Here is a 15,647-nt window from a genome sequence, read left to right as displayed (position 1 = left end):
CCACAACATTAAAGCCTAAAAATGCCCTTGGGTAACTGTGTAACCACTCATTGGTTTTCATTACTTTCTAATATATATATACCGTATATTCCGGCGTATAAGACGACTTTTGAAGACAGAAAAATCTTCTGTCTTTTCTGGGGTCGTCTTATACGCCGGTAATCCCGACCGCCCGCCGTGTATTCACGGCGGCGGTCTTGTCGCGCTGCATGGAGAGGGCTCACGGGCTGAGCCCTCTCCATAGCCGGTAAGTCTTTGCTGCATATTGCAGCAAAGGCGTACCGGTAACACCCACGATCGGTGCTAGCACCGATCGCGGGTGTTTTCACAGCGATGGCTGCCGGCAAAGCTGCCGGCAGCCTCAAAAAGATAGCGGCGCATGGGCGCATACTCACCCTCCGGTGGCCCCGATGTCTGCGCGGCTCATCTTCAGTCTTCCGCGAAGTCTTCTTTCTTCTGCCGGGCGCCGGCATGTTTTTCCCCGGGGCGGCGCCTAGTATGACATCAGCAGCGGCGCGTCATACTAGGCGCCTGCGGGGGAAGATCAATGGCGGCACCCAGCAGAAGAAAGAAGACGGCGCGGAACACTGAAGACGAGCCGCGCGGACATCGGGGGAGCAGCGCAGCACATCGGGGCCACTGGAGGGTGAGTATATAAGTTTTTTTTTTTTTTTTAATGCTGGGCTGGGCTGTGCTGTATACTACTGGGGACAGTGCTGTATACTACTGGGGGCAGTGCTGTATACTACTGGGGGCAGTGCTGTATACTACTGGGGGCAGTGCTGTATACTACTGGGGGCAGGCTGTATACTACTGGGGGCAGTGCTGTATACTACTGGGGGCAGTGCTGTATACTACTGGGGGCTGTGCTTTATACTACTGGGGGCTGTGCTGTATACTACTGGGGGCAGTGCTGTATACTACTGGGGGCTGTGCTGTCTACTACTGGGGGCTGTGCTGTCTACTACTGGGGGCAGTGCGGTATACTACTGGGGGCAGTGCTGTATACTACTGGGGGCTGTGCTGTATACTACTGGGGGCAGTGCTGTATACTACTGGGGCTGTGCTGTATACTACTGGGGGCAGTGCGGTATACTACTGGGGGCTGTGCTGTATACTACTGGGGGCTGTGCTGTATACTACTGGGGGCTGTGCTGTATACTACTGGGGGCAGTGCTGTATACTACTGGGGGCTGTGCTGTATACTACTGGGGGCTGTGCTGTATACTACTGGGGACTGTGCTGTATACTACTGGGGGCTGTGCTGTATACTACTGGGGGCTGTGCTGTATACTACTGGGGGCTGTGCTGTATACTACTGGGGGCTGTGCTGTATACTACTGGGGGCTGTGCTGTATACTACTGGGGGCAGGCTGTATACTACTGGGGGCAGGCTGTATACTACTGGGGGCTGTGCTGTAATGGTAATGTTGTTGTTGTATGCCTTATGTTTATGAGCGACAGTTTTCCTGCTATATACCTGCATGTCATAAGAATTTAAATTAAAAAAAGGACCATGTTAAATTCAAATCTGTTTTTTTTAAATTTTTACAGGTGTTTTGTATGCGTTGGAAAAGGGGTAGTCTTATACGGCGAATATATCTTAAACTCTATATTTTAAACAGGAAAGTAGGGGGGTCGTCTTATACACCAGGTCGTCTTATACGCCGGAATATACGGTATATATATATATATATATATATATATATATATATATATATATTTACAGCATCTGACACATTCACTTCACTTTTTACTTTGGTCGAAAAAATCTTTGTAACCTGCTCTGTATCAAAGGAATGAATGACTGATTAGATGCAGTAGCAATGCCAGGGAGTTGTGTACTGGTCAGACCCCAACCTACCTCCAATTAAGACCTGTTTGTGGGTTTTGCATTCATGGTTATCCTATATAGTTACATCCAGTGTTGCAGATGCTTGCACATCCCACTCACTGGTATGTAACGACAGATAGATACTGAGTTTGGTTTTAGTTTTGTTTTCAATTGGTTGACCATGAGGGGTTAAGGTAATTTAGGGGCATTCCTCCTCCCCCATCATGTCTATGTCAGCCTTATATATCATACACTTACTGCTTCACTTCCTCACAGCAGATAAACTTGTGGTTTCCTCTTTGAAACTGTAGAATGATGAGAGACACTTGAGTTGCGAGGACCAGAAGTGTCAGATATGAGACACTTGGAGCACCCGGTGGCCATCATGGAGCGTGGTGGGGTACACTTGTCTTGATCAGTCTGGAAGACCCCAGTCTTTGAAATCTTACTTCTCTATTTTAGTAAGACGTGTAGTCCAATGTGGTGATGAATTAACAGTGAGACATAGTAGAGAAGTGAAACTATAGAGGGACAGGCAACGGAGTATCTGGGATGGACTGGGCCTAATGAAATAGTAGAGTCTGTAGGACATTATAGGATTACAAATGGATTTCCCGAACATTTCTAGTGATGATTCACCACCTGAAAATAAAGACTCGGAGGTAAGTTATGATCATATATTAAGTTTCATTTATTTGCATCAATGGTTGAAGGAACTCTGTGACATCTGGAGATGCTGGCCACCAGCCGTCGTCAGCCGACCAAAGCTGGACACATACATCATATTGAAGAAGGCCATATCCAATCGGGTCCTCTGACTCTATTCATATAGTAAATGGTGTGGGGGTTGGTTAATAACTATATATAATATATTTTACCATGTTATAATACTAATGTTATAATATTTTACCATGTTTTTCCACTGCAGAAAGTACCTACTTCTCCCTTTGAGGCCAACCAGAGCTGATCTGTTTGTACATTTGACACTATAGTTCTCCTTTGGATCCCTTGGTACTAAGTAGATGGTTAGAACCAATCCTGTATCTTGCAGTGGAAAACCACCTTAATGACTTGTGACGTATCAAGTCTGTTAAGGGATTATGGAGGGGGCTCATGGACTGGGCTTTCTCCATACAAGCCAGGTGTTGGCAGCAAAAACCTACCGGTTAGACCCACGATCGGTGGGTGTTATACCAAAAAAGCCGCTGGCAGCAGTCAACAAGTGGTGGCGCATGGGTTCCACCAAATCGGCATCACTGCATTGATGTTCCGTGATCTATGGCTGAGCATGGAACATATTGTTCCCTTGCTCTGCAATAGAAACAAGTCTACCGGCTACTGCCCAAACATATAGTGGGTGATTCAGGCTTCCGCGCAACCGTGCAAATCACGGTAATCCAGCCATTCCTTATAAGGAAACAGAATAAAAATAATTTAATACATAAAAATTCTGCCTGAACCAGTCATCAGCCGCCATCTTTGGTGTCAAAGGTTAATGAGACTGCAGCGAAGCCTGTAGCTTTATTTCTACTATATGGCAGATAACAGACAGACTGCATACACAGGAGGGGTTAGTAAATAGAGAGTTGAAGTTTCATGGGATAGACTTGCCTAAAGAAATGCGTTTTAACTCGATCTCTCGATACAAGGTGGGTGTATGCTGTATATTGCAGCAAACACCCACAGGTAACAACTGCGTTCAGTGCTGGAACTGGTCACGGGTGTTAACCATGTAAATGCTGCTGGAAGCATTTCAATCCTGGCCGCACCTGGTCACCGGCATATTGGATTCGATCGCCTCCCCCTTTGAGGTCATCGGGTATCAGCGATCGGTTACTATCTTACTATGACATAGACCCGAGGCTGTCTGATTTTAACCCATTTATTACAATGTGCGATTTGCACATTTAAATAGATGATGTGTAAAATCCTCATATAATGCCATACTGGAGTATTATAAGGGGAGTACCATGTGGCGCCCTGAAGTGGAGAAGGTATAGGTTGTGATGGTAGGTGCAGATGGATATCCAGATACTCAGATGGGCTGCAGCATACCCTTTGACCAGCAGTACCTGACTGGTGGTATAGCATGCAAATATATAAATTAGAGAAAAGGGAAAACCCATGTTTATGTATACGTGCTGCTCCTATAGCTAGGATATTTGTAAAATCGGAAGTCTATTAAAAGTATTTATTGGTATTTTCTGACAATGCGTTTCAAGCACGAATTGTCCTTTTCATCAGGTCCAATATGAAATATACACTGGGTACAGTAGATAGGATCAGGTGGACGGGGCACAGAGCTATGTAGAAATTGCTGACCTGGGTAAGGGGTCTATGTGCCGTTGTGCGGGGCACAAAGCTGAGTGCCGGCAAATAGAGGTGCCGACTGGTGTCGAGATAGGTGCTGGGTGTATCGCTGCACGGCGAAGTGTGACCACGTTAGTGCTTAGTCGGACCTTGCGCCACATTTATTACTGGCAGGCACCACAATTCTGCAACATGAACAAAGTGCACCAAAGAAAAGCAGTGCAGAGGGTGCCAGGTTCATGAAGAACGTGCGCCAGTTTTGATGAATCTGGTGCCCCTTCACACTACACAGGCAAAGTTTGGACCACTTTTGATAAATATGGTCCAGTATCTTTTCTACTTACCTTGTCAGCATTTGCTTCCTTTCCATGTAAGTAGTCTTCCTTATGCAAGAGATTTCTCTTCTTGTGATGTTACCGAAATACATATTTATATAATTCTGCAGCTTCCCAAAACTAGACATACAGGAGTGATAACAGGGTCATATATATATATATCCTGTGTTCTTCCGCTTTCACTCTTTAACCCTTTAAATTAACACTTTTGTCTTTATGTTATGGAACCATTTACAGAACATGGTAACAAAAAAATATATGTTTAGGCTAAATTTACATCTGCACTACAGTTTTAGGAAGGATCAGAAAATGGAAATGATGGTCACTTAGAGGAAATCACTTAGAGGAAATCTACCAACAAAATTAAGCATGATAAACCAGGGACACTTACTGATAGATCCAGACACCATGACTGTGGTAAGTGCTATGGGGGGCATTACCAGAGCCTCTCTGTGCTCTAGCTACAAGAGCCAGTGGACTCCAAACTACTATGGGTAAGCTATTTCAGCTGGGTCTGGGCGTGATTGTACTGCATACTGTTAGTGGCATTTGCTGCTTGGCTTATTTATACAAAACTCTCAATTTGGATGTACTAAAATGAGAACTTTCAGGTCTATAACACAGTCTGGTACCACTCAGAGAATCTCAGCAGCACCTAGGGGAGATTGTATGTAGCACCCTAGTAGATACAAACTAGAGGTCGTCTGTAAGTCGGGTGTCCTTAAATCAGGGATCGGCTATACATCAGAGCATGTTCATGCTTTTTCAAGAACTGCTTTTGTATTTCATTTGGGTGTGACAAATAGCTACCGCATATTCATGTTAAGCATGGAAAATTCTAAAAAATGTGGTGGAGCGGGGGCAGTATCTCGTCTTTTCTCAATGTCATGAGATACTGTTTTAGTATCATCATTAATTCCATTTATCATATCTCACTCTGTAAAAACATGTGTTTTCCTTTGACAAATAAAAAAAAAAAATTTGTGTGTGCTATACTTTATGACTGTTGAATCTTTTTTAACCCCTTAACGGCCCTGGACATAAATCCACATCCAAATCAGGGTGTATTTCTCATCCCTAGACATGCTTTTAACTTTTAAGGTGCAGCGGGCCAACATGACTGTGGCTCCTATAGGGCTTTTGTGCCCACATGACAATATCCCCCCCCCCCCCTTCGCCCATTGGGGCACATTTACTTACCTGGTCCTGTCGCGATCCAGCGGCAATTCGGTGCAAACTGGTAATTTTCGGGAAACCCGACGAAAAAGAGCGATTCGGGCTCTTAGTAAATGACCACCATTGTCTCCATGGCAGCCCCAGGGTCCATATGTGGACCTCAGGGTTGCCTGCAGAAACACAATTACAGATCCGATGGGAGACAGGATTTTTCATTGGGCGTGTCAGCCTATACATCTGCATAGGTTTCTTCTGTAATACACTGCCAAACATCATTAATGTATAACAAGTGATCACTTGTTCAAGTCCCAGAGTAAGACAGAGTTAAAATAAAAAAAAACTGTAACAAAATAGTTACAATTAAAAAAAAGTAATAAAAGATCCCTAAATGCCCCAAACTCCTACATATAAAAAAGTGAAAATCACCAAACAGTACATATGATTTATTATTGCCACTTTGTGATTGTGATGCAAAAACAAGTGATTTTTCTCTCCAAATGAGTTTTTAACAAATTTATTCGAACCTAAAAAAAAAGCTATATAAATGGGATATCGCGATAATTGTACTGACCCATAAAACAAAAATAGCTATATGGTGTATTTAAAACAAAATTAACCCCTTGCCGCCCATGAAAATGCACGTCCAAGTCGGAGGTTAGTTACAGCACCTGGAGGTGCATTTTCGGCCTGCCTGAAACTGTAATCATGACAACGGTAACTGGCGACGGCTATATGTGACAGCCAGGATCACAATAGCCACAATCCCGGATGCAGGCGCCGCGGTCAAGCATGACTGCAGCGTCTATAGGGCTTTCTCACCTGCCCCCCGCTCGATCGATTTGAAAAATCAGGCCAGGTCCTTAATGTGAAAAAGATCTGGGACCCTCAGGGTTTAAAAATGTTTTGTGATTTATATCCATTAATGTCTACTCTATCACCAACTTCTTATGAAACCAATAAGGCTTTTGCTTGGTCTATGAAATGTCATAATTCGGCTCCCCAGATGCCAAATTTGATCTGTAGGCAAACACCTTCTTCCTGAAATGTGATTTAATTGTTAGTAAGACTTAGGCCCTGTTTACATGATGTTTTTGTAGTGAATGTTTTCTTTTGTGGTAGTCAGAGACAGATGAATCTATGCTTCACTAGTGGGAAAAAAGTATCATGGCCCAATTTTTCATGGCTTCAATGACAAGGTGGCCACAGGTAGATAAGTGGCTAAACCCACTGTACAATATATGGGGGTGTCCAACTCTCAGGGAAAAGGAGGTCCAATGGATTTCAATATGCGCGACCCTAAGCCTCCTCCATTTGAAGCTAACAGCAGCTTAGTGCTGGTACACATAGCTGAGCTGAGGATGCATGTGCATTAGAGAGTTAGAAGAGTTAAAGGGGTATTCCCATCTGGGCATTCACATTTAATTTAATTCATTTGCCATAAACATTTCTTCAATTGGATGTTATTAAATAAAATGTTCCTGTGTGAAGATAATTTCTCATAAATGTAGCCATGTAGTCCCTTAGAAACGAGATATCTTCCTTGGATATGACCAGCCACAGTCTAGCAGTGGTGGCCAGACATTCGCTATTCAGTACTGCCTGACCACCTGGATTTAGCGATCATTACCACAGGACGGCTGTGGGACATGTAGTAACTCCTGGACATTTCATATACAAAAACCTTATGTTTGTTTGGGCAATCACTGCGGCAAAGGTGGTGGTATCCAAGGACACAGTCTTGTTTCTAAGGGACCATGACTGCATTTATGAGAAATGATCTTCACACAGGTAAAACATTTTAATAACATCTAATTGAAGAAATGTATATACATGGCATTTGAATGAAACTGAATGTGAATGCCCAGACGAGAATACCCCTTTAAGCGTTGGCCAGATGCACTATTTGTCTAAGGTACTATTGTTATTTGCAGTGGACATCTTTTCTCATGTACACTTTTTCTCTTACAGATGGAGTCTTCTCCAGGTCCTCACCGATTTACACGGAGAGAGGTAAAATGAATCAAAGCTGCTCCTATTAAAGAGGTTTTACAGATTATGGATATTGATGTACCATCTTTTGGAAATTTTACTAATATCAGAAGGGAGAAGGTCAAACATCTGGCCCCCCTACCATCAGTTGTTAAGTTTCAGTAACCTGATTCAGTAACTTCACGTTCCATTGATAGTCCTGGGTTTGGTGCTGGGTATAGGACTAGCACTAATGTGATAAAGATGATACATCATAAAACAATGTAAGGCCAGTCTTTCCATATGGAACAAAATAGTCAATTTTGTAAAATTTCTCATGATTGTCTTGTAAAGTTTTCCCACTGCAGGAAAATTGAGGTCATTCTTAAATTGCAACTGTACCCCCATTAACAAAGGACCACCGGTTACATTAACGCTCTAAAACCTTTGGCTCAGAAATCTTATTATTATTAACCTCTCATCTTTCTTTTACATTAGTATTTAACTGTGGATTATTTGGATTCAGGCCAGGTATGGAAAAAGGGGCACACTCCGTCCTTCAGAGAAAAGATCCACAAAGGAACCTGATGTCAATGCAGAGAGCAAGCCGGTGTCACCATCTGTACAGGTTAGACATGTATGAATATTGTACGCTCACATATTGGTAGTCACATTACTATATTATTATTATAATGCATTGAATAAAAAAGGAAGGAATAGGATAGTCACAATATTTCTGCAACAAACTTTCTGCCTGTGAATATCAATATCCCAACAACATATACTGCATCACCATGAACCTCCCAGTGGTTAATTCCCTGCTTTTTACAGTAGGTACAAATTGAACCAATACTGCAGTGCAAGGTTGGTTGACTTTACATTTAAAGGACATCTACCACCAGAATGAAGGATTGTAAATCAGGCACTCTGACATACTGGTGCATGCCCCCTCTGGAAGAATCAGCTCTCCTTTTAGCTTCTTATGCCCTGTTTTTTAAAGGCTTTTATAATTTGCATAATGTTAAAGCCTTTTTTTCTTAAAATCAAGGGCATAAGAAGCTTAAAGAAGAGCAGATACTGTCAGAGGGGGCACATACCAGTGTGTCAGTGTGTTTGGTTTACAGTCCTTCACTCATGTAGTGCATGTCCTTTAATGATGGGGGGACCCAGAGAGAAAACTGCAGGTGTACTGCAGCAAAGACTACCTGGTACCAGATGGATTTTGCTGTGGATTTTTGATGGGATTTCTCTAGCAGAATATTGCCTAAGGCTTGATAAGTCAAGCCTGGCGAGTGTTATTAGTCCTTAAGTTCTGTAAAGTTTTTGATGGGATTTGCAACAGAGACTCCTTTGAGAGCAGATCTAGCAATTATTTGCATGAACTTATAATACAAATTTTACCTCCAGGTTATTTGTCTTGTAACACATCTTTTTCACTGTCCACACAGCGCAATCTATTGTATGGAGAGGCCCTGTATACCATTATACACAGAATCGGGTTTTCAGAGCCAGACCATATATCAGATACTGAGCAGCTATATGAATACCTGCAGATGGTAAGGAAATGTGCTGTGATGACGGCATCCGGGCATTATCTGGCCTAAAGGGCAGAAATTGGGCCACTACCATTTGTCTATTGACTGCGTGTATGTTCTGTCGGTTCCATAATCAGTCCTTTGTGAATTTGATAATATAACATTGTATATCTGTTTAGGCCTTCAATATGGATCCTGCAGAGCACAAGGCCATACTAGACAGTGTAAAAAGTCTAGAGGTAAATATGCTGAATTTTTGGTGTTATCATGCTGGTGATATTATACAATGCAGTGAGAGCTGTGAGCTAGGTAATTCCCAGGATGTGGTCATAGCTAATGGTGTTACTACTGACAACAGCCAAACAGGAGCGTTACTAGAAGGCACCAGCAAATAGGGGAGGTACGCTGTCCATGGTACAAGGAAATATTACCGGACGGATGATTTGTCTTCCACATAAATGTGTAACTGTAAGTGACCAAGTCCTAGGAAAAATCTAACATAGGTTCATAATTTTTTTACAATTGGCCCCACGTGGTGTAAAAATAAGATGTTAAAATTACCTTGCTAATTAATTCGGGTGAAAAAAAGGGGCTTTCCATCACCCCCGCCTCTGTTTATATACATAGGCTTAACAGTAATGATGGGGGGGGGCATTTATTTTCGCCTTTCAAACAGAAAACTGGCTTAATTTTTTCCCCTTTACTGCGGCTCTTGTGCCTAAATGTCGGCGCCAATATTTTGGTAGTTTTCCAACACTCACGACTTGTTCTTTTTTGGGGATCATAATTATGGCAGCTTTTTTGAATTTGTTACTTTTCTGCCGGCGTCTAGTTTTCAGACTTCTTTTGTAGCACAGTTTTTGGCGCAAAATCAGAGCAGCTAAAAGCTGGTCTAGGGAGTTCTATATCATCTTCATGAATGGGGAGACATTTCTAATCCTTTTTGTTTGTGGGCCAAATCATTAATCCCTTGTGCCACAAATTTACATCCCACTAAAAAATTATAGCAGACCTCCTTCTCCACCCCGCACCCAAATTATAAGTGCCCCCGTTGTGTCAATAGCTTGTAATCGCTACCGCTTAATACAGAGACTATAGCGGGAGATTGTTGTTGACGGAATGTCACCACTAAGTCTTTGTATACCAACAAAGATCAGCAGTGACGGGAGGTGCCACGTTGGACTGAAAGTAAGGACCTGAGGTAAGTATAACTTCATTATTATTTTTACACCCTCGTGGGCCAAAAAAATTACTAACAAAACTAATGAACCTGGACTACCCCTGTAATCTACCAGTGGTTACTCCCACCTTCCTAACTGGGATTTAGGATCTGTATCAACTTATTTTTCCACATGTTCCACATGAAAAGGTGGCATGGGCCCACGTTGAGGACCCCATCACAGATTTTGCATTGGGGACTTGGAATTTTAAGTTTCGACTCTGGGCGCAGGGCATGTAAAAGAATAGCAATCCTTACACAATACAGACCTACTTACAATACAGTCCGAAGAATTAGACCCAGTGGTTCCAGAAGTTAGGCGACATTGAGATCTTTCCCAGGGCCTGGATGACAATATTGGGGAACAATGGGAATAATTTGGCTCATTTGTTTTTCTCTTGCAGCCCCCAATATTCTGTGTGAAAGTTACAGTGAAGCAAGCTAAAGGAATTCTGGGAAAGGATGTTAGTGGTAAGAGAACATAGAATTGCTACAATTTCTACATTTCTATCAGTCAGGGGGATGAGTTAAGTTTGGAAACCTTGTTTTTTTTATCTCCTGTCTCTAAGGTTTTAGTGATCCTTACTGTATGCTGGGCATTGAGAGCCGAGCTGACACTCACTCCAGGGACAGTAGCCCCAATCCTGAGAAGAAGCAGAAGCAGAAAGCTGTGGTCAGGAATACTCTACCTGAAGATCAGACACATAAGACGCAGGTCAAGGTCCAGACCTTAAATCCCGTATGGGACGAAACCTTTATAATGTAGGTAGCTTATTTATTAATAAGTAATAAGTGTCTACCCATGTGTGAGCCATGCAAATGCACATGATGCTGGTGGTATTGGACAACAGGCAGTGATGTATAATGTCCTTATTAAATTCAATTGTATCCATATCCTTAAGACACAAATACGATTTGTGTCTTAAGGATACACCGCGTGTGTCCTGTCACCGGCTGGCCACAAGTCAAGAGATCAGGAATTGAATATTCTGAACTGGGGTAATAGCGGCTTCATTTATTATTCAAGGGGCATTGTGTTTATGGACACACCTAATGCTATTTGCTTCTTTTTTTTCAGGGAAGTGGATGACATAGAGCATGCACGCTTTCACATGGATATGTGGTAAGTGCTAATACCTGTTCAGCCGTTCATTTACTTGTGGATGCTGTAAAGAATTGGGGGGAGGGGGAGTCCTCCATAAGATTTACTGTCAATGCTCCGACTGACCTGACTGCCCAGGGCCACCACTCTGAGGACCTTCATCTGCCACAAACCTGTGGGTGGCTCACCGTGACCATGTCTTCAGACCATCAGTCGTGTTGTGATCCCATATAACAGAAGGGAGAGGATATGGCTCTATAAACTCTTGCTTTTATGTATAACCTATGGAATCAATCCATTGTAGCACAGCCAAAGTAAGTCAATAAACTGATTTGACATGTGGCTTCTTCTTGGGTTGCAATATTATGAGAATCTACATCATTCAACCCACAGGTGCACAAATTTAGGGATCCAACCCTAAAATGTGATATATAAAAGAATCATAGTGTCATATTCTTTACCCCTGAGAATGTTGGATAACTGGCTTCCTGGTATACACCCTTTAACCTCCCCTTACACAAATGATCGGGAAGTAAGAGTTCTTCTTACAGAGACTTTGCCAATTAAGGTCGCATTGTAAACTGACCAAACAACTGACCCAGCAGCCCAGGGGTAGAGAGGATGAATAAGTAAATGACACATGGAATATTGAATACAGTTTCCGATTAGTAGAAGATGTATGTTCTCAATGGCAGTCCACTCCGTAGCGGAGTCACTAAATTTCCATAAATTGTACATTATATATGTGAAGAGTTTTGCTTTCATCTTCTTTATTTTCTGTATTAAAACATTACTACAATAAAAGTATTCTTTACATTGAAGGATTGCTTAGGCTTTACTGGATATTGTATTAAAACATTGTTTGTTGGAATCTCCTAAAGGGACTCCGATGATGTGGAATCTGTTAGGACCAAGCTCGGAGAATTGACTGACCTGCATGGATTAAAGAGGTGGGAGACTCATTATGACTCTTTCACACAAACATTTTTGTGGGCCATTGTCTTGGGTAACTTATGGATTGGTACTCATTGATGTTTTTTCCTAGTGCTGAGTTTGTGTGGCTGTAATCTCTATTTTAACAGCTAGTTCCTTCTCGTTGAAATCTGTTGGTCTCACATTTTTGCAGGCTAAAATTGGTAAAAACACAGTGTAAACGAGAACCTAGAAGCCATATTTTGCAAAAAAGCATTTGTGTGAAAGAGGCCTAACTTTTATCAGGGCATCTAACCTCTAACCCTACTAGCTGAAGGAACGACAGTTAGCATACGGTCACCATAGGAGTGCATAGTGCATTGCACAGTACGGGGAGCACACACGTTTGTCACCATACCGTGCCGTTGCAAGAAAATAGTTAGCGCTCTATCTTTTGCCATAAAAATGGCCAAGCAGCACGCCTTCCTAAGGGGAGGGGAGAGGTGAGGAGCGCTCACCCCTCCACCTCTGCAGCCAAACTGCTGCACACTTGTCCAGGTATGCTATACGCTTGTGTGGAAAGAGATTATTTGTTCTCATCAGTAAAGGAAATGTTTCTTTTTTATCACCTGAATAACTACCGTATATACTCGAGTTTTCAGCACAATGTATTTGGTTTATTCTCGAGTTCTCAAGTTTATAAAAAATAAAAACATATTCTTACCTCCGGTGCTCAGCCCTGGCGTCCTCTTCTCTCCGCGGCTAGTCTCCCCCCCCATATTGTCAGCTTCCCGGCAGTGTGGACAGAGGCACGTCTATGCTCTCTGCCTGCACACACACATTGTGACACTGCTTCATAGTGTGTGTGTGCAGGCAGAGAGCCGTGGGAAGAAGAGGATGCAGGGTGTAACTGCTGGAGGAAAGGACTAACTTTATTATTTTAGCATGAAAGGGGCTCTGCTGGACATTTTTTTAAAGGGGGTGCTCTGCTGGACATTTTTTGTTAAAAGAGGGGCTCTGCTTGACATTTAATCATAAAGGGGGGCTCTGCTGAATATTTTATTGATCAGGGGGCACTGCTGCTGGACATTTTATTAAAGATTAGTTTCCCACACTAGGCTTATACTCAAGTCATTAAGTTTTCCCAGTTATATGTGGAAAAATTAGGTGCCTTGGCTTATACGCAGGTCGGCTTATACACAAGTATAAACAGTACATAATGGACAAGGAAATCTACCACCAGGATCAGGGATTGTAAACCAAGTAAACTTACATGCTGGTGTATGCTCCCTCTAGCAGTATCTGCTCTTCTTCTAGCTCCGTAAAAAAGGTTTAAAAAATATGCAAATGAGCCTGAGGGGCTGCAATCTCAATAGATGTCAATGGAGCCTGGAGCCCCTCAAGCTCATTTGCATAGTTGTAAAAACATTTTTAAAGGGATTATTAGGGGGCTTAAGAAGCTAATAGAAGAGCGGATCCTGCCAGAGGGGGCACACCCCAGTAAGTCAGTGTGCTTGGTTTACAATCCTTCATCCTGGTGGTAGATATCCTTTAAAGTTAAAAAGGGAAAATGTACGGTATTCTTAACGTTTTAATTTTTTAAGATCATTGTTTAACTATTATACCTTTTTCTTTTAACAAATGGGAACATTGTTTCTGGTTATTACCATTGAGGTCTATATAGATATTCTTTTACTTTATGTAAAACATATGCTTTGCTTTTTTTTTAGGATATTTAAAGATGCTCGGAAGGACAAAGGTCAGGATGACTTTCTAGGCAATGTAGTTCTGCGGCTGCGGGTAAGGCTATGTGTGGTCAGGAGCTCATTTATCACCCAAAAAATTATTATTCGTAAAGCTGGATGGTTTTCCAATATTTAGGATCTGAAGTGTAAGGAGGATCGCTGGTACCACCTAGAACCTCGAACAGAGACATACCCAGACAGAGGGCAGTGCCACCTGCAGTTCCTTCTTACACACAAAAAGGTAAGAAGGCAACCGAAAACCAGGCTAACATCTTCAAAACCCACAGATTTATCCCAGTAGCTGGTGTGGATGATACAGTTTCCGCATTTTGGGATCACATGTTATTGTTTGTATTCGTTTACATAAAAAATGATGTAGCATCTAAAGCCACACCCTTCTCTGCTTAACCACACCCACTTTTATACTGAACTATCCCCTTTGTCAGGAAAGAGCAAAGTGTGCAATATCTATTGTTTGGCATAAATGGTAATTAAACCAGAATTCTGGCATATTTTATTAGTAATTCTGTCCAATGTATTATCTCATTAAATTTTTCTTAGTTCTTGCCCATTCTCTTGCTTCTTGTATCTTCAGTACACTCACATTCTACCTTTGTTCCTTAAATCTGTGCAAATCTAGAGAGCAACTATGCTGAGCAAAAACCCCAACTATATCGTTCACCGACAGCTTCTCCAACAGTTTGTCCGCCATGAAATCACCTGTCACCAGGTATATACCACAGATCATTCACAGGATATTTCTCTATTACAGCAATATACTTCCATTTGCTGTCTTGCCTGATACATGAGCATAGCCTAATATTCTTTTCCTTACCCCCCAGGCCACTGGGACCACATGGGATGGGGAGATCAGCCCACATGGTGCCACCATTCTGTACCTACATGCTTCCCAGAAAGACTTGTCTGACTTCCATCAAGGCCTTGCGTAAGTTCTAGAGGTCTTCTCTTTATGTGCTAAATGTTGTGAATTTTCGGGATATTATGGACAAACAAACAAAGAAGATTTTAATTCAGCTGATACATCCCATTTATGAGCTGGATCATTCTTAGAAAACTCCTTTAACTGCTATGAACCAATTTCTGTCATTTCAGACAGTGGCTGGCATATAGTAAATTATATCAGAGTCTGGAGTTCAGCAGCAGCTGCCTGCTCCACCATATTACAAGTATTGAATACCTGTGGGTACAAGGCCGTCTGCAGGATGAGCAGGTACTTTGGGGGTTCTTGTGGATCTTAAAAGGGAACCTGTCATCAGCAATTGGCCTAATAAACCAGTATCTAATAATTGTCAAGCAGCTGAACACCTTCTAGTTTTTGTTTCTTTCATGGACCTTGGTGGTGGCATCATCCAGAAAATCAACTTTGAAGTGAGATGTAAATTGGTTGTATAAGGTCAAGGAGGAGGAGAGTTTAACACTGAAGTCAAGGTGGGGAGCTCTGATTGCCTCCTCCTCTGTGACTGAGGCCATGCATTAGACTTTAGATCTGG

The 15,647-nt window shown here is 42.3% G+C and overlaps 1 protein-coding gene across 3 annotated transcripts in view; it reads left to right on the top strand.

The window, feature by feature from the left end:
- The window catches only part of UNC13D (unc-13 homolog D), a 49,442-nt gene that overhangs the window by 19,526 nt on the left and 14,269 nt on the right, over positions 1–15,647 (top strand). For 2 of the 3 annotated variants that reach the window (XM_072111905.1, XM_072111906.1), the window contains 13 exons: positions 7,624–7,665; positions 8,150–8,251; positions 9,072–9,179; positions 9,338–9,397; positions 10,782–10,848; positions 10,947–11,139; positions 11,456–11,500; positions 12,361–12,429; positions 14,122–14,191; positions 14,273–14,377; positions 14,777–14,866; positions 14,979–15,082; positions 15,250–15,367. In XM_072111905.1, coding sequence (XP_071968006.1) covers positions 7,624–7,665; positions 8,150–8,251; positions 9,072–9,179; positions 9,338–9,397; positions 10,782–10,848; positions 10,947–11,139; positions 11,456–11,500; positions 12,361–12,429; positions 14,122–14,191; positions 14,273–14,377; positions 14,777–14,866; positions 14,979–15,082; positions 15,250–15,367 — 1,173 coding nt within the window. Of the gene's footprint in view, positions 1–2,137; positions 2,497–7,623; positions 7,666–8,149; positions 8,252–9,071; positions 9,180–9,337; positions 9,398–10,781; positions 10,849–10,946; positions 11,140–11,455; positions 11,501–12,360; positions 12,430–14,121; positions 14,192–14,272; positions 14,378–14,776; positions 14,867–14,978; positions 15,083–15,249; positions 15,368–15,647 lie in introns of those variants that run through there. The other variant, XM_072111904.1, reaches the window with a different exon arrangement.

Source organism: Engystomops pustulosus, chromosome 6 (genome assembly GCF_040894005.1).
Source record: "Engystomops pustulosus chromosome 6, aEngPut4.maternal, whole genome shotgun sequence".
In the NCBI taxonomy this organism is placed as follows: Eukaryota; Metazoa; Chordata; class Amphibia; order Anura; family Leptodactylidae; genus Engystomops; species Engystomops pustulosus.
Note: the sequence above shows the minus strand (reverse complement) of the source record. Positions and strands in the feature narration are given on the sequence as shown.